Genomic DNA, 19,601 nt, shown 5'->3' on the forward strand with positions numbered 1-19,601 from the left:
GTTTTGTTTGCACACCTTGCTGTTCAGCATACAATCACTTTAAAAGTAATGAAATCCCTGTGGTTTTTAGAGCCCGTTCCCACAAAGTAGAAGAAGCAAGTTCTTTGTGTTTTTCTTGTTGTTTTTTTTTAAAAAATTAGTTTGATAGTTACTTTTGTGTTGCGGAAACCGTGATTTTTAGCACCTGTTCTCACCAGAGGACCTCAAACAGCAACTCATAGTTAAGCATCTGTGACTAGGTGCGACAGCTGTGTCAAGCTTTGTAACTATATTTGTTTACGGGGTTATAGGTTAATGTTCCTGACTAGCACATTCAGTGTGTGGTGACTGCTTCTGTATACAATTAGAACTGAACATTAACCTTACATTAACCTTTTGTAATGTTTTAAGTGAACATTGCGTGTGAAAATATAAACAGGAATATAAGCTAAGCAGCCAGGTATATGCCTGAACAATGTGTTCTGATCTTTTCTGTTTAATATAACAGCAGTACAACACCAGTGATGATGTTATTGTCTGCTGTATGGGTCATCAATTTCCTTTTAGCTTCAGTGTTTTGGTATAATATCACGCAGCCATCAAGGACCCTTTTGCAGGATTCTCGTTTTAGAACGAGTCGGCTGAGACATTTAAAAGTCAGTCGGTGACACTTGTTTTCAATCAACTAATGCAGCTGAGGACCCACTGTTTTAAAAACTATAAAGAAATTTAGCTGCTACAATTATCCTTGTGCAGGAATGTGCTGCAACAACATTAAGGAGGATGTGACGTAGAAAAACGACTAATTACAGCCTGCAAAATTGATAATTCAGTGTCTTGATGGTTTATTGCTGCTTCGGAGTGACCTGTCCAGTTGTTGAGGTGCTGTATGGCAGTTGGCTCAAACACACAGGTAGAGACACAACTGGGTCAGTCAGCTGCAACATACAGCATAATACATAACCACAGCTGTCTATGAGCGCGTGTCACTGCAGGCCATACCTGACAGACACGGTACGACCAGCAGATCCTCCTCTTGTTGTTAATAAACTGTGTTTTACAAGCTAGCAGCATCATAATTCAGCATGGATATGCAGCCTGTCAGGTACACTATGTATTTGTATGTCTGTGCATGTGTGCGTGTGTGTATGTGTGTGTGTATGTGTTGCTAGCAGGCAGATAGCCAGCATGACCCAACTTCAGCTTTTCAGCTTTAGTGCAGCGCTGCAGACAGCTGTGCCACAAACACGCTGCTGTGGATCACCGCGAGGGCCTTTTATTTAGGTCACATTCTGTGCTTCAGCGGCCAACAGAAGGGATCTCTGTCAACTGCAATGAATACCTTTAGTTGGACACAGCCCACTTTTTAAGTGCTCTGCAAGAAACGGACACTGTGCATGTCTTTGTGGCATGTCGCACGAGCTTCATGTGAATTCACTCAAAGAGGGGGGATGGGGGGTCGGAGGAGGACTGACCGCTCTGTAATTTTCTATTTTCACTCTCACAATAAAATATTAGCTTAATTCCCTCCTCCCAGAGTGATTTAATCCTCCGGGTTCAGTATAGACGAGGAAATTGCATGAATAATTTCCCCCTAGTTTTTCAATTAATCCAGCGGCCAGTTTACAGTCAAAGAAAATAATAAATATGACTCACTGTATATTCATGCACATAAATACATCTTGCATGTGCCCTACACCGTGTCCTCTAGTTATGTAAAGTCTTGACATGATATTTCATTCTGCTGCTCAGTCTCCCTCATTTTCCCCAACCCTTTTTTTTCCTCTTTTTTTTCTATTATTTACCACAGTGGCCTTTGGTACTGCATTATAAATCGCAATAATGAATTGCCCGCTGAGGCTTGGCCACACTGCTGTCATGGTGCTACACTGGGGTGCGTGGGCTCTTATTATTGTCTCGTTAGCTTCACCTCCAGTCCATTGGAAACGGTGTGGGTTCAGCGACTAGCCAGCCACAGCCCCAGATGCGTAAGGAAGGCAGTTTAAGGGCGCTGATGGATGCCATTGTTTTCATGTCACCACGTAAGGGAAAGGTCGTTTATTGCAGTTGCCTCGACCAGCCCAGAAGCTGTCAGCTGGGTTTTACTGGCCAATTAGTTTGCCCCTAGAACAACTAGAGGTATAGAGGCAAAGTGTAGGACCGGTCTGTGATCATTTGTTGTGTTTGTGGGTGGGGGGATGTGCATGCATGCACAGTGAGCAGATGTACTGTAAGCAAAAAAAATAAATGTACTTTTTGAGCACCACCCGATCTGTTCATCCACTGCTCTGTGAAAACACTGGATTGAATTTAGGAGACATCGCACAGTTGTGGTGAAATAATCTGAGGGATTAAAACTCTGCAAAGGATGCTTATGCTGCTCTGTTCCCATCACCAATTTCTCATTATATTTTTTTTGTTGAGTTACACTGATGCTGCAGTACCCTTGAACCAATATAGCACACACATAAGCTGGAAATAGATTTGAACTCTTCTTGATGCCTCTACTTCTTTTGTTTCTCTCTGTTTCCTCGATGCCCTGTCACTTTTTCACTGAAATATACCGGAGCAAACAGAGAAATGGAAGAGGAAGCTTGAGGACAGATCTGGGTGTCAGGGACAACATGCCAAGTGGCTGCTATATTTAGCGATCTTCCTTTTGAAGTTTTGAAGGACAAAAATACAAGACCGAAAGAAAAGAATAGGTCCTGTCAGCGTCAGCAAGTTTTCTCTTCTGTGAAGGAGTGCCAAAAAGCATCTTCTTCAAATTAAAGCAGACAAAAACATTAAATTGTACTTTAAAAATATGCAAATACAAGATATTTATAATCCTCTTTTCTGTCTCTCTCTTCTTGTTTGTCTGTTTTTCCCTCATGGTTGTGTGTTTTGTTGTAGAGCTAGTTTTGCGGCCTGTGCGGACTTCCTGCGGCAGCAGTTGGATGTGCACCTTGACCCGGCCACGATGACAATGAAAGGCCTGTCCAGCAGCCGCAGTCACCACCACACTGTGACCTGCGACCCCTCTTACGACTCTATGACCCTGGGACATGCCGATCGTCGGTCCTACATCCTCAACCCTGGAGAGGCTCATCCTGTTGACCACCCCTGCTACACCCAGCGGAACTCCTTCCAGTCTGAGTGCAGTGCCTATCCCGATCTGGCCAGCTGCACCTTCCCTCGCAGACATTACAGCTCCCACCATGAGCTGAAGGAGGAGTGCGGTCCTGTTGTGCCTTACACCGGGCCAACAGGTAGCAGTAAGGGAGGTGGAGGGAACAACAACCGGATCCCTTCGAACCTGCTCGAGCAGTTTGAGAGCCAGGCGCCGTTGCGTCGTGAGGGCTACCACACGCTGCAGTACAAGCGCACTGCGGTGGAGCACCAACGCAGCGACAGCCCCGGACGAATTCGCCACCTTGTTCACTCCGTCCAGAAGCTGTTCACCAAGTCCCACTCGCTAGAGGGGCCGTCGGGGTCTGGTGGAGGAGGGAGCGGGAGGATGAATGGCAGCAAATCAAGCCCTGATGATCCTCCCTCATCCTCTGGCACCCTAAAGCACAGCAAGCGCAGTAAGAGCAAGGACCGCTCCAAGTCGGAGCCTAAGATGCGCACTGCTATCTCAGGCTACTGGAGCTCAGACGACACGCTCGACCGGGAGGTGTGCCTCTACCACCACCACCACGGGGGCAGCAGTGGAGGCCTGCCCTCTGGGGTCATGACCATGGGGCGCCATCCGGACAAATCCCAGTCGCAGTACTTCATGGAGTCCTATAACACCATCAGCGCCCAGTCTCTGAAGACGTCGCGCAGCAACAACGACGTGAAGTGCTCAACGTGCTCCGGGGGCAGCAGCGGAGGGCTGCCGCTGATGGGCACCCTGGATGGCCAAGTTCAGCTGAAGAAGAGCTCGTGGTCCTCTACTCTGACGGTGAGCAGAGCAAGAGAGGTCTACCAGAAGGCCTCAGTCAACCTAGATAAAGCTCTAGTGAAAGCCGAGCAGGGACGCACTTGCCACTTCCTACAGGTAGGACTGTTACAGCAGCCCAGCCTCTCGCATGTCGTGCTTCATATATCATCCGGTGCCAGGTGCTCCTCCATGCGTCTGTTTTTCTGCATGTATCTGGGGTTTGTTTGTGTCGTGTGTCTGGGCGAGTTAGAGAGATTGATCAGGGACGCGGTGGCCTAGAACACATCCTGTCATTCCCCTGATCATCGGCCTCACATCGATTTCATTCCTTGTTAATCATAATACATTTTGCAATACCATAACGTGACATGTGCTCCTCTGTGTTTGTGCCCACATGCATGGAAATGTTCATACGTGAGCATGTGGACGTTGATGCCATTACTTCTGCACGTATATCAGAAGCTACATTTTTCTTTCATGAACACAAACAGTTCATGTAGAATCCAGCTTTTTTTTTTTTTTTACAGTGTACAAGCACTGGAGGGAAAAAACACAAATTTAATCTGTTTACAGAGCATCAATGGCAAATTGTGACACTGAGCTACATTTATACAGCTGTCAGGATTGTTTTTGTGGTGATCGTAGCGGTGGTGGTGTGTGTACGTGACTGTGTGTGCATTTTATTTACAGAGAGAGCGAGTGTGGTCGCACTATGACACGGAAAATGAAAAGACAACCGCTCTAGTCGCTCAGCGGTCACCAACATATAGAGACACGCGTTTCTCTTTTTCTGCTTTGGAAAAGATAAAAGTGTTCGAGATTACATTTGTTCCACACATTGAGGTGAGCAGCAAATATAAGCCAGAGGAGAGAAATGCAAAGACAAGGCAGAGAGAACAGAGGTGTGAGAGTGTACCGTCGGATAAAAAAGACCAAAAGAGAGCAAATAAGGGCAACAGAAGCAAACGGTGAGAGTAAAAGGCAGAAAGCGAGAGTAGAAGAACATAAAAGAGAGAGAAAGTTCTGTATGGTCGTGCATTTTAACATCCTGGAAAAACGGAGTGAGCAGATCAAGGAAGGATGTTGTCACTGCAGTATGGCAACAACTCTACCAGCCTAAAAGAGCCATCGCTTTCTCTCTAGAAATTGAAACGGAGGGAAAAACGTTCTTTCAAGGACAGCAGCCTGATAAGTTAGACTGCAGATTTTTCTTTTTTGAATCGTTTAAACAAAAAGATATGCTAAGCGCATCGCCTGCTGAGATGATGTCCTGTAATCCAGCGTTTGATGTTCTCTCACACACATGTAATCACTTAATTTAATGCCGAACCCTTTCATGCAACATCCACAAGTGGCAGCGTCTTTGATATGCTGTATTCTGCCGTGACCCTGATGTATAAAAACGCGAGTATAAAAAGCACGACTTCATCTAATTTTTTTTAATGGCTCAGTAACAACAATTCACTCCTTTTGACGTCATTGCAGACCCAGACTTTCCCAAGATGTTAACACATTCTGTAGTTGCCCCTGACATCAAGGTCAGCTTGGTTTCCTAGCTACACACTAGTCTGTTGAATGATTCTCGTACACTTTTTTTTTCCTCTCTCGCTCTGTATCTCATTTCTTTCACTTCAGAGCTGGTGCCCTAACAGCCACTCACATTGGGACTGCAGTGGTTCTGCTGAACAAAACCCCCTTTGTTTCCCCCCTCCTCTCCCCACGTCTGCTGTCTTTTACTCCCTCTCTTTTAGATTAGGGGTAGGAGATAGCTTTGCCTCCTTTTAGTTTTTACCTTCATTAGTGTGTGTGAAAAGTCAGGAGCGCAGACAGAGGCCGGGGCATTGCAACGTTTTGTCACAACAATTAATTCCCCGCATTTGATATGCGGCATGCATCACAGGACAGACAAAAGAAGGCCACCAGTACTGACAAGCTTGTGGTTTGATCAAGGCAGACCCTGCATTGATACTATTACAGCTCAGTCTTTTCAGGTATTTATAACGGGGCATTGTAGAAAAGGTTGCAGTCTTGTTGTGCGTGCTCGTATTCATGCATCTCAAGTGTGTGCTGTGCCGTGGGTTCATTCCCTCTTTCCTTAATCTCACCTCATCCCTACAGGTGCCTCAGGATGACTGGAGCGGTTTCTCGCCGCTGGGGAAGGATGATGAGATTCCGTGCCGGCGGATGCGCAGCGGCAGCTACATCAAGGCCATGGCAGAGGAAGACAGCGGAGACTCGGACTGCAGCCCAAAACCCTCGCCCAAGGTCCAGGCACGGAGAGCCAGCTACCTGAAGGCCACGCAGCCGTCTCTCACGGAGATGACCACGCTGAAGTGAGTGTGTGTCAGCGATTCAGTCTCCACAAAACTAACTGCAGTCTCATTACCATTTTGAGGGAAAGCTTTTTTCTGACGGGTCACAAATACATGTACGCCATTTGTCTTATTGCTTCACTGTCGCTGTTATGCAGCCAACCAATCATATATTAGATGGGGCAGTAACCCAGAAAGTACTTAAAACGTGAAAGGGTCGCATTTAAACCCAAACCAGGACATTTTCACAAAGTTTAACCAAGCTTTTAACATATAAAAATCTCCCAGAAAATTGCAATATTTTCCTAAACCTAACCTTGTAGTTTTTGTGCCTAAAACTAACCAGAAAGTATGTAAAAAATGAAATTAAGCAACGACAGAAAATTAAACTTAGTTCTGAGACTGATGCTCTCTCGTCAAAGGACACAAACCCCAGCCTCCTGAGTGGAAATCTAATAACTGGTTTATGTCAGCAACCATTCCTCTTACCTCCTAACACGGACTTTCAAAATGGCCGCCTTTTTCACCACGTCACAGGTCACAGATTTGGTTAATTTCAAAACAAAATTACACAACCTTTAAAACATAGTCAGGAATGCAGTTTAATTGTATAGCAATCTATTTTTGTGGAAACAGGGTTGGTACTTGGACTCAAATCATTTTTTCCAATATTAGTTATTCAGTTCAAAAACATTTCAATTAATTATTCAGAAATGTAAAAAAAATATAAATAAATAAAAATAGGGAACACAATTTTCCATAGCCCAGCAGAATAATTACTAAAATTACGACATTCACAATCGAGTAAAGCAGGACCTTGTCACATTTGAGGTCCTGGAAAAAAAGCCAAAATGCTAAACATTCACGCTTTATTTCCAGGTAATCTATTAAATTTCAGTCACCCACCTCATGACCTAATTAACTCATCATTTCAGTATTGTCGGGTGTTTGTGTACAGTGTAACTGCAGGCCCGCCTGTACGTTATGTTTGAGCACATGCTTCTGAATGTAGTGTTCAAGTGTGCTGAAAGCCTCAAGTCAAACAGCACTGTGTCAGTGAATCAGACAGGCGAGATAAAGGGAATGAAAGTCAAAGAGAAAAGTCAACCAACAGATTGAGATGGAGGCAGCCAGTGTTACTCACACATATTCCCCAGCAGCAGTCTGGCTTATGTGTAAGTTCTTGGCTCTCAGTGGTCACAGTTTAATTACCTGTTCTGTGTTTACAACTCCGACGCACACTTCTGTCTTCAGAGCTCGCCTCGGCATCGCCGCAATCACGCAACGCGCCGAACAGAGCTTTCATTTAAAATACATAATGCCTGTTCATGTACTGAAAGACTCTTCAAAAATAAATGGCATGTTAGAGAACGTTATCAAATATTTTCTCTCTCTCACACACACAAAGCAATTTCTTCTGAAAGATCTGAGGTTAAAAGCTGAGTTAAAAGCCTATTTGAAGATTGCCATGAGGTTGCTTCTTGTTATATAAAGTGTTGTCTGCTCAGCAGCGTAGTTTTTTCACAGCATGAGTTCATAAAGTATTCATCAGTGGGCCCATCAAGAAAAATTTCTGATGCAACATAGTCTTGAAACACATAAAGATGACAACATCGTCCACAAATGAGTCCACACATGTTAACTCGGCTCATGCAAGAAGTTCAAAACTGGTGGAATTAATGGCCAAACATGTCAATAAAACCAGAAATCTGTAACTTCATCACCATCCTACATGTCATCTCATAGTTTTCAACCTTAACTTTATATTAACCCAAATTCTCGCTGCAGTGAAACAGTGAAAGAATTGAGGACACGAGTCTTTTGATGCAGCACGGGGCTGTGACTGATTAGCTGTGTAATATACAGAGATGAGAAGAACACCAGTGGGTGCTCAGTCATTGTTACTGGTTGCACAAACACTAGCGCCGCACACATGCACACCCTTACGTAAGTGCAAGTGGCACAGCTTGGGGCCCACTAATGACTTGAATTTGGCCCGGGGAACGCCATCATCATCTGATGGAACCCAGTGGAACAAACCAAACTGCAGTGCTGCACATTGGAGATAGAGAATGAGGCGAGAGCAGCTGACATCTTGTTTTCACACTATGCTTTTGGGAGCTGGAACAAGTCTGTTACACTCCACAATGATTAAATAATCAGCTTTGTTGTTCCATATGTTTCAGAGCCCAGTCTGTGACCATTGTCTCCTCGACTACTTGGGAATTGGGAACTGCTGAGAAGTTGTGCAGTTTGTTTATCCGTGCCCAGTGCTAGCCTTCCTCTTTATTAAAACACATGGCACACAGATAATGCGTGTATTTTAAATGGATCGGATTATTCCTGGCAGACAAACAAGCTCAGGAGAAAATTACATCCTTTCTTGTTTCTCTCACTCGCTAATAGCAGTCTTTCTTTTTGCCACAAATTCATTTATTCCTGGCCCAGATTTTATCAGGTTTGTTTTGTGTGTCGCACGGAGAAGACACAGACTTTCCGTCCCTCCAACAACACTGAGCCGAGGCTTTTCATTAAGACGGCGACTAAGAGGAGGAGAAAGAGGATATAGGGAAGTTGGACGGAGAAATGTTAAGTGTGGAAGCAGGAGGAATCTGCTGACAGCGAGGGTGAGGTGAAGCGAACAAGAGGACAAAATGTAATGACGGAGAGAGGAGCAGATCTACAATTACAAACACACTCGGTGATGCGGTGGAAATCAGCAGTCGGCTTCAGACAGTCTTGATTCCTGATTGGCAGAGGAATATGTGTTCATTAATGTCACTTGTTCCATGGAGGCCCCTGGGATACACTGACCTCCCCAGCCTTAGGTGGCACTGATTACAGGCAGGGTCTACCATTCAAGTTGCCACAATAGACATCATTGGTTCCATAATCAGCCCCACAGGGAAATCAGGAAGAGATGTGGATGGAAATAATGATTTAGGTAGATTCTTCATTCATTTGATTCCTCCGTGCATCACCCACAGTGACAGACTCCAGGTGGTTGATATGTATGATTCACACCAGTCTCTGAGGTCTGGAATACAAATTATGACTTTATTTCTTGGATGGAAAGACATATTTTCTATCTGGAATGAACTGACCCATCATAATTTGGTTGGGAAATCTTTTTTTTTTTTCTCTCACCACAGTTAATATTTATTGATTGATCTTATAAATAGTGCTGCAACTAACATTTAAACTGATTATTTTCTCAATTAGGCGATTGATTGTTTGGTAAAATGTTAGAAAAGAGAAAAAACAAAGTCCAGACTTCACCAGACAGCTGATGATGTCAAAGTTTTGTCCCTAACCTCAACCAGTAACTCAACCAAACCTTCACCACCACAATATGCGATCAGAAAAGAGTTAAATTTTTAAAATTGGAAAAAATTTTTTGGCGTGACAAGACGACATTTATATGCATTGTTGTGGTGGGCACGGATTGTTGTTTAATTCAGAAAAACTCTTTAAAGCTATTCAATCTATTTCCATAGAAGACTAAATAAATCATAAAATATTTACATTTGGAAAGCTGATGATTGATTTTCTGTCGTTTTATTTAAACTCTACTCTCGAATTGTCAGACGGCCAATTACTGCTGTATGCTGCTTCAGGGCAGTGTGCAAACTGTAGTGTGGCTTTCAGAGGAGCTCACTTTATTTTTTGTGATCAGTGACAACAGAAACACCATTTATGAAACACTAAAAGACTTCAGTTAGCTTATCTTTATCATTAAATGTTTTGTTTTTGTATCAAGAAAGTTTTAATGATCTTTGAGGTAAAATGAGGGAAGTTTACGATATCAAACCGCCACACTTCAGTGGTGATGGCACGAACAGCGTGCATGCTGGTATTTTTTTATTAAAGTGAATTGGTGATTAATCACCCTCATGCATAAATCATACATTCAAAATTTCACAAATCATGTTTTCAGGGGAGCTCATGTCTTATTAAAAGGAGCCAAACTCCCCCCTGACTCCCCCTGTGGTTTGCACCCTGTTTCTGTGCATCTGCATCAAAGCGGAGATAAATCAGTGGATTTTAGCTCGTTTTGTTGCCCAATGAAATCAGGATAGTCAGAAAAAAATGCAATTACTTAAGCCATTCTGCAAATTCGTGACAACACAACAGATCCCTCATAAGCCTGACAAACTGATAGAAATACTTGTTGAAATATGCATTAAAAAGCACAGCGCTACTATCGAAGCACCTCGACGGGAAACCCTGAGATTAAAAAACAATGAGCTGTGTTGATAAATCAAACTGACAGCACCAGTTACTATTGAAAGCTTTTATGCAGAGGCTTTGAATTCTTGTCAGTGTTAAAAAATCCAGAGGGACAGTTGAGCTACATGGAGTCATGTTTTAAAATTAATAACTGTCTATCCAACATACTTGTTCATATCTCAGTCGTTTATCTGTGCTTTCGCTACATCCCTCCCTTTCATCCGAGAATGACTAATCTAGTTTGCTTTGCTGTGGTAACCGCACTCTATTTTAAGGAGGAAATGCATAATTAAAGCAGATCTGACCTGGAGGCAGAGAGCAAAAGTGTGTATATGTACAGTGTTTTTCTCTAAATATTCTTATATGTGAAAATGAGAGATAGAGTGAGGGGGGAATAAAAATGAAGTATTTGTCTCTTAATTCTCATCGTTGGTTTAAGAATATAATCTCCATAATCTGTGTTGTAATCTTCTCCTCTCGCTGCACTTTGTTCTCTGTAAGTTGGTTTAGTAGGCCACCGTGTTCATTGAGTGGAAAGCAAGTCAGCTTTTTAGGTTTTAGTTCCCCTGATTAATGAATTCTTTAGCTCGCCTTCGATTGCAGCGTGACCTGAGCGCATCTCGTCGCACAAACATGCACGTAGGTGTGAAGCCTGCTGAGCGATGAGATTGCAGGCAGGTGAGAGCAAATGAGACACCTATTCGTCTTCCTTGGAGATGGGTATTTTTGCGTCGACCTGTAGGTGTGTTTTTTTGAGCTTGTTGTATGCGCTTCAACACAAAAGTCTCGAAATTAGATGTACCTCACAGGAACACATCTTCACTTTCCTGACATATGCGTCGCAAGTGTTCTCACCGTTAAGTGTTCCTGAAAGCGCTTACAAGGTGCCTCAAGGACAGACTACCTAAGCCACTGCGAGTGTTTCTCAATAGTACTGCGCTTGTTGATTAGATAAGGGTGTCTCCTGAAGCAATTGTGGATTGATCCATATCTTTGGGTTCATACACACTGCCAAGTACTTTGCAAATACCTGCTCTCACTTCCTTTTTTTTTACCTCTTTATCTCTTCCTCCATTACCTCTTTTGCTGTCTCGCTTTGTTTTTCACCAAGCTCCTGTTTTTTTCTTTTTTGTCCCTCCTTTTTTTTTCTCTCTCTCTCTCTCTTGCGGCAGGATTTCCACCGAGCACTCGCCCAAGCTGCAGATCCGGAGTCACAGCTATCTGCGGGCGGTGAGTGAGGTTTCCATCAATAGGAGTCTGGACAGCTTGGACCCGGCAGGGCTGCTGGCCTCGCCTAAATTCCGCTCCCGAAACGAGAGCTACATGAGAGCTATGAGCACCATCAGCCAGGTTAGTGGCGCTCCGGGGCCCGAGCCTCTCTGTTGTTGGCCTCTGCTCCCTCTGTACCTCCACCGCTACATCCAGTAAGGTCGTGCAGTGGGAGGAAATCCTATCCGTGACCATTCTGAGGCCTGAATTAGCAATCAGGTCAGCATCCGGTGAAGTATGAAGAATACCAAACCCCCCCCCCTCCAATCTCCTAATTAGTGTATACGTCTGCGTGCTGTTTTTCTGGAGCTCGGACGATGCAGCCGTAGTCAGATTGGCTAATTAAACAGGAGGGCAAGCAGAAACCCCCTTCAGTACCCTTCTTTACTGTAATAGGCTCCTTCTGCCTCAGCATATTTTGTGAACCAAAAATGACAGGCTAAAAATGTTCCCTTCATTTTGCCATATAAGAGATGGAAAAACAAGTACAAACATGCAGCCATATGATTTTTCTGAATAATGGAAATTGGAATTGGTTCCAAGCGATAATGGCTATTGGCCGTTATTGAACGTTGAAGAACTGGAAAGGAAAGGAAGTCTGTTATTGTCATAGCTGCTGCAAAAATAAGATGTTAGTCATTTTAGATTTTTGGAGCACTGCTTCACACTCTGCATTATTTGGAGTGACAGGGGGAGCTTAGCTTACCTTTTTCGCCTGGGGTAATGGGGATATGTACTCCACCCCCCTCTCTATGCAAGGCCCAGGGGCAACACTTTGCCTCACCATCTGAATGATGGACCCTTGGGACATATCTTCCAAGTCCTGGCATGGAGCGGGCCTAAGGGAGAAAGTCAGACCGGACCTGGCATCTACAAAAAGAATAAAAAAATAAAGGTGCTGCTTAGGTTTTCTATCTCACTCACTCTCATATTGGACTTTGCATGGAGTGTGAAGTGACACGTAAAGAAAAGGCTTAACATCAAAGGATTGAATCGAGGTCCACAAACCTTCCTGATTCCAAGCTCTGCAGTATACACTCACAACTTGTCTGACTGTACACTCTCCTTACTGACAAACACCCAAAGCTGTGTTCCCATTCGATTCCTCCCTGTGAAGACATCTTGGCATCTCTTCAAGGAATAGAATGGAGCTTCGTAGTACCTCCCCTCACGTAACCCGATGTGTTGCACACACACCCGTCTCGCAAAGCCTGTTAGAAAGTTTTTCCAAGTTTTGTTTACTTTCGACCCCGTTTTGAAACCAAAACTGCATCGGCTAATGATGTAGGTGTAGCAAGATTTCCTCGAGTCACATCTCAAATCCCACAAGTCCCAGCTTTGACACTTCCTGTTCTCACCTTTATTAACAACACTTGTAGTATTTCACTCTGTTGTATGGCCCCTTTGAAGTTTTTATCCTGCAGTGATTCCTCCTCCACTGCACCCGCTGGATACTCTTTTAATTTTTTTGTATTCCTTTTTTTTTTTTAAGTATATGTAAATTCCTGTGAATGGCTTAAAGCTTTACAAGGCAGTGTGAGAGGTGAGAGCGGTAAAAAGTTTGACCGAAATGACTCATCTGTAACAAAAGAATTCAAAATCACACATTTCATCTGAGAATATAATTTACTGCAAATTCATGTTTTCATTTTGAGTCAAAAGAATGCTTTTGTTTAAAAGATGATTCACAGTTCATAGCAACTTTTTTTTTTTTTTTTTTTGCAAATACGGTGAATCTTCCAGCCACAAATTACAGGAACAATAGACCTGTCTTCTATTGCAGCAGCCAATTTGCGATTTAAGTGCGTTTATACATAAAACTCCTGCCTCGTGAAGCTTTAATCAATGAAGTAGCACAGTAGCATTGAATCTTGCAGCACTAGAAGCTATTTCCCTGGCTTTTTTATTTTTGTTTTTGCTTCTGTAGTATATTGTCCCTTCTCCGTGTGTGCTGGTGTGTGCCTTTGTATTTTTTTTAGCTTTGGTGTCTACACTTCTCTGTGTTTTTTGGGTTTTTTTTCTGTTCATCTGACTACTTTGCGTGCACATGCTGTATGTGTGTGTGTGTTTCCCCTCCTCCGCAGGTGAGCGAGGTGGAGGTGAACGGGCAGATCGAGGCGGTGTGTGAGTCAGTGTTCAGCGAGATGGAGTCACAGGCGGTAGATGCCCTGGACCTGCCCATGCCCGGCTGCTTCCGCATGCGGAGCCACAGCTACGTGCGCGCCATAGAGAAGGGCTGCTCGCAGGACGAGGAAGAGGGAGCCGTCACGGTGGGCAACAGGAGGAACAACTCGCCGCCGCGCACCACCACCACTGTCAGAACCATCCAGAGCAGCACAGGTCGGTGGGAACACGTACTTAACACATGCAGACTCATGTGCTCATGACGGCGCGTGAACATACATAATCCATAACCCATTATAATTTGATGTGTGAGCATGGAAGGTATGTTTTATGGATGTGCTGTGTTTTCCAAGTTATGCAGCATGTGTATAGTATCAGCAGAGGAAATCAATAAATGATACTGCAGTTAATGCAAAAGGGTGAAGTGCACAGATTGGACGTTTGATTAGCAGCCATCAAATCAAATTGTCTCACCGCCAATTTCCTTCCGTTGAAAGTCAGTCTTGCACTTTTCCGTGAAGAAAAGAGCTGACTTGGTTAGCTGACCGTGGACTACTTTCACTTTGCAAACACAGACCCAAACCCCTCTATATTATTATCCATCTGACCCAGTTTTCTCCTCAGATACAATAAGATGAATCCAGAGCTGTTTTTTTTCCCGCATAAGAGCTTATTTAAGCTGTAAAGCTCAGTGGCTGCTGGGTCTTATTTTAGCCCTCTTGTGTGCCTCATGGTCTGGAGCGCTTGGCTTTCCAGCATTACTGCATGCAGTATTGATGCTGAGTGGTGCTGGCACCCAACACTGGGTGCTTCTATGTTTCCCACTGCAAATCCAAACGTCATTCCCTTACACTGAGCGCGTTGAGTCACCGTCGCCTGACGCACATTGGCGTTCGCCTCCGTTCCCATTTAATTATGCCAATTAATAGACAGCGTCTCCCCAAACCTGGCTGACAAGGGTTATAGTCAGCTAATTAAACACATTTACTACAAATTGGAAGAATGGCAAAACTAGTTCAGTAAATTCAAAGGGCTTAACACTGACACTGAGCAAACATTTATTTAGTGTTGTTTAAAATTGGCTTCATCTGACGTCTTTCATTTCCTTCTCAAGTTAGTAAAATTAGATGATACGACGTTGCGCCCCAGTATTTTTATCATTATGTGTAAATGGACAGTTCGGGTAAACAGAGCAATTGAAGGTTGATTGTTTTATTGTGTGTTGGTAGTTATTGATCTGTAAAAAAAAGAAGACTGATAAGATGAAGAGAGGGACATTCAGTGCTCCCTCCTCAGAGAAAGGAGCAGATAATGAAGACCATCTATCAGGCGAGGTGCTGTAGCGACTAAAATCTGGTTTTCAAGCTAAACGCCTGCTATCCAATACAGGATACAGTCTCTTTCTCCAGATGCCTCTCACACAACTTGCAGATATCTCTATTGATCTGTTACGTAAAGACAACACCTTTAAAAAAAATAACATGTCAGGTCAAAAGTGACAAAACAGATGGATGCATCTGTGCTTGCCTGTGTGATGAAGCCGCAGCGGCCTCGTAACCACTGGCAATTTAGTGAACATCCGTTTTTGGCGTCTGAGTTTGACGGACAGATGTTGTGGAAGTTCAGAGATATTAGTCTGCTGTGTGGTCACTCGTGATCCAACATTATGTGATTGCCTCCAATTGAGGGCAATCCCCTTGCATAGCTGACCCTTGACCTTCATTATCTGCCGACCACATTGTGTCTTGAATCAGCTGCGACGGAGGCTCCAACAAACGAGACAGGAACATCGGGTTCGAGTGATAAATTACAAGGTGATATGGAGAGCAGATCACTGTGGTTGGTACCGAAGGTAGGGGAATGCGTCAGATTACTGTCATAGTTGTACTACCGCACAATTCATCACCTCCTTAGATCTTCACCGGAGTCGTCAGTCACTGTAATTAATTAGCTACCTCTCCTTTTTCTCCTCCTGGGGGAAGGCTGTGATTGAAGAGGAAAGGAAGAGAGGGAGACTGGGAGGAGAACAGGAAAAGGTCTCAGTGTGACTACATTTTGCCCGTCTCACTCTCTACATTTTTAACACGCGCTCATCTGCAATGTGAACATCGTGTGGGAGTCACCGTAACTGCAATTTTCTGCTCGTGCGGGGTGTGAAGTAGAGGGGTTGCAGGTGGTCTTGGACTCTTTAATTAACGCCACCAAATCTTAATCAACACCCCCTTTCAAACCTGAAAAGGTTGGGGCGTGGGGGTGGAGAAATTAGGCTAATTGTTTTATAGTTATCTGCACCGTGAAGTCGGTTTGCATAATGAATGGAAAGGTGAGGGCCAACACAGGGAGTGCAAGTGACAGTGAAAACAGGCAACAAGTGCATATCTTACTCACAGTGGTGGATGTAATTAGGCACATTAACAAGCAAACAATTTTGAACCACTTGTACTTTGTTTAAATATCTGCATTTTGCATAATTTTGTATTTCTTATCCATTACATTTCAGAAGACAACTGTCAGATATAGTTAGTATGTACAGTGTGTGTATTTATACATACAGTACTAAGTAGTTATTTTTCACTATTAATTTTTTATTGCTGTTTGTTTGCTGATTACGACTATACATATGAAACGTATGATGAGTTAATAAAATATGACACACTGTTATGGCACTTATCCAGGGTGTTTTCTCGTGACTAGATCCTTGCTTGTGTTGTATCTCCTCTCAGATATGCGTCAGTTTGGATAAAAGCGTCTGCCAAATGAAATTGTAGAATTGTACAGAATACATTACCCAGCAGCATATAAGACACATACAATTAGCTCAAGCTTCACCAACAACAACATGCCACTTCTGTATTAATGCAGTAATACTGTGCATGTAACAGTTTTATAAATAACTGTCATTTTCGTTTATTGGGAAATACGTTTACATTTTTACTTTTACCGAAAGTTCATTTTTTCTCACGTAAAATTTAGAATGCACCACTTTTATTTGCGATGGAGCATTTTACACTGTTGTTCTGCTTCTTTTATAACCTCTTCTTCCACCTCTGTTTGCTAATGCCCCCTGCTAGCATAAACATGAGGTGGTGACACCTTCACAAATCCATGCAAACTATAAATTCAGGTTAATTAATGCATTTCTGATCTTCGTCTACACATTTGTTAAGCCTCCTTTGAGTCCAATAGACATAAACAATTCCACGGACAAATGAAAGCTCTTATTTATTCAAGGGACAGAGCACCACACCTTGTATATCTGACTTGCATCCATATATTGCAGAGGTGCCTGTAAAGCACAAACACTGAAAATAAATTATTTCTTAACAAAACAGCACAATGCATGGGAGTGCACGCTCCCCTCCTGTTCGAAAAATTAATTTCAAGATAAAACAAACAAAATGTCACAGAGAATTCATGCACTGCTCGACTGCACTTAGTAAAAAGACATTATAAATACTGAGAGTAGTTTTCACTGCGCACTGTTGATTGACCGTGAATGTAAGGCGTGAGAAATAGTCGGGTGAAGTAGGAGTGCAGTGTTGCTGCAGCAAACCCAACCTTCACCTCTTTTCTGTGAAAGAAACTGGCATGAACAAAATACATTTAAAATCCAGGGTGGCTGTGGCTCAGGTGGTAGAGCGGTTGTAATCTAATCGCAAGGTTGGTGGTTCAATCCCCCCACCCCTCCACGGTCGAAGTGTCCTTGGGCAAGACACTGAACCCGAAGCTGCTACCCAGTGGCAGGGATGGAAGGTGTTGCCATTGGTGTATGAATGTGTGTGTGAGAAAACATTGTAAAGAGCTTTGAGTACCACTAAGGTAGAAAAGTGCAGTCCATTTACAATATCCAGATTTCAAACAGCAGCACTGGGACTTTATTATATCAGTGTAGTTATTCTTTTTAGGTATACGGGTCATGGTATGTTGCTGGCATAATGTCACAAAGTACTTTGATCCATCTTGTTGCCAGGATGTTATAAACGTGCACAAAATATAGGCCTAACTGTAATGCTGTAGTTTATTTATTTATTTATTTTTTACTAATTAATGAACTGAAAATTGGCATTTCAATCAATTCCCATAACTATAACGGAAACAAAAAAGTGTGACGCCAGATGCCTTTCCATTGGCTACCAATTTGGTTTGTGTTTATCCATGACAGTATTGTTCTGCTGTGGGATCCGAACAAACCCATAGAACAGCAAGAATGTACAGAAATAGTCAAAGCCACTAGCTGGTAGCTGTGATCTTGAATTGCACAATGATGTGAAACATTTTCCATTCAGAAACGTGGGAGTTCTTTCCATCTTTACCTCCCATCCAACATGATGTAGATGTAGTTCAACATGTACACATAATGGAGATGTGATGTAACATCGTTGTACGATGGTGCGACGCGGTGTTAGCTTCGCAGCACTTGCTAACAAATGTAGACAAAGAACACCCATAGGAAAAAAGTAGCTCTTATGCACGGCCTTGAACACTGTGCATTATATAACCTCATACTCATTACGTTTATGTGACATTTTCAGACTCTGTGTTCTCACGTATATAAAGGACTATGAGCAACATTTCACTTACGGTACAATGGTGCAAGTGAACATTCAAAGCTTTTACAGTTTGTTTATTTCTGTTGTTCTGTGATGCAGGAGAAACATGCATGCAGACACTCACATGCAAACACATATACACACACATATTCAAACATTTCACAGGAAATTGGATGAAAGCCCAAAGTGCGAAGTGAAGACGTTGTAGTGGTGAATATTGTATGACGTTTCAGAGGCCTGGTTCAAGCACTAGTTCCAGAGAAAAAAAAAAAAAAGCCCTCTCTTATGGTTTCTGCTCCCACTTGTCCTGGCAGCAAACCGCCAAAATATCACATTCACACACACACACACACACACTCACACACAGAGGCAGACTGCAGAGACCTATCAGCTTCCGCTCATGCTCGTCTCCAGTTTGCCCACTGCGCCGCTCCAGCCCATTATTATTGATGATCTTTTTAATCCTGTGGAAGGAGACCGAAGTAAGGGGCTGTCCTTTGATCTCTTCTCTTTGAACCTCAAGTGGCTGTGGCGGCTTTTTTTTTGCCTGCCTCTGTGCCCACTCAAACTGGCACGTCCACACGCACATGCCAACCCCGCGCAATCACTCGCGCGGGCATATTACTATTGCCTCGGACAGACACGTTGGCCTAGACATCAGCTCCTTTGGATCGGTTTAACAAAATCTGGAGCAGATCCTCTTTCCAAAGCTTGGGAAAATCCATAGCAATCGGTTAATGTGAGGGTTTTACTGCCTCTAAGCCCTGGCTCCTCAACCCCTACGTCGTCTCCAGTTAACGTATTCATCACCTCTTCACTCCGCTTTGTCTTCTCCTTACTTGGCTTCTCGCGAAACAGCTAGATCCCCTGCCTTTTCACAGCAGCGGCTAGATGTGCGGGTAAATCAACCAGTTGTTTCGCTGAGGAGAATAATTGACCCTCAATTAGAAACCGTATACACACCAATCTTAAGGCTGGGAATCTTGCCATAGTTTCTGTTTCTCCTTCTCTCACTCTTGGTTTCCCTGGCTCACTGACCTGCTGTCAATTATCCAGCCTCATTTTCCCAGCATCTATTTTTCAGAGGTGCTGAGGGATTGGCTGAAAAGAGAGGCTTTCCTCCCTTAGCTCTCCGTAATAGGTTACAGGACAATGTTTAATTTATGGCTGTGAATTTTCCTTCGGCCCCCGTACAGAGACGTAGTGCTGAATAAAGCATTCCTTAAGTAA

The 19,601-nt window shown here is 43.4% G+C and overlaps 1 protein-coding gene across 1 annotated transcript in view; it reads left to right on the forward strand.

Annotated features, from left to right (window-relative positions):
• The first annotated feature begins 2,941 nt into the window (after positions 1 to 2,941).
• dlgap1b (discs, large (Drosophila) homolog-associated protein 1b) overlaps positions 2,942 to 19,601 on the forward strand; it is a 47,036-nt gene continuing 30,376 nt past the window's right edge. Inside the window, exons 1-4 of the mRNA XM_008280798.1 lie at positions 2,942 to 4,003; positions 6,005 to 6,219; positions 11,601 to 11,778; positions 13,782 to 14,037. Coding sequence (XP_008279020.1) covers positions 2,942 to 4,003; positions 6,005 to 6,219; positions 11,601 to 11,778; positions 13,782 to 14,037 — 1,711 coding nt within the window. The remainder of the gene's footprint in view (positions 4,004 to 6,004; positions 6,220 to 11,600; positions 11,779 to 13,781; positions 14,038 to 19,601) is intronic.

This window comes from Stegastes partitus, unplaced genomic scaffold (assembly GCF_000690725.1).
Source record: "Stegastes partitus isolate 25-593 unplaced genomic scaffold, Stegastes_partitus-1.0.2 Scaffold210, whole genome shotgun sequence".
Taxonomy (NCBI): Eukaryota; Metazoa; Chordata; class Actinopteri; family Pomacentridae; genus Stegastes; species Stegastes partitus.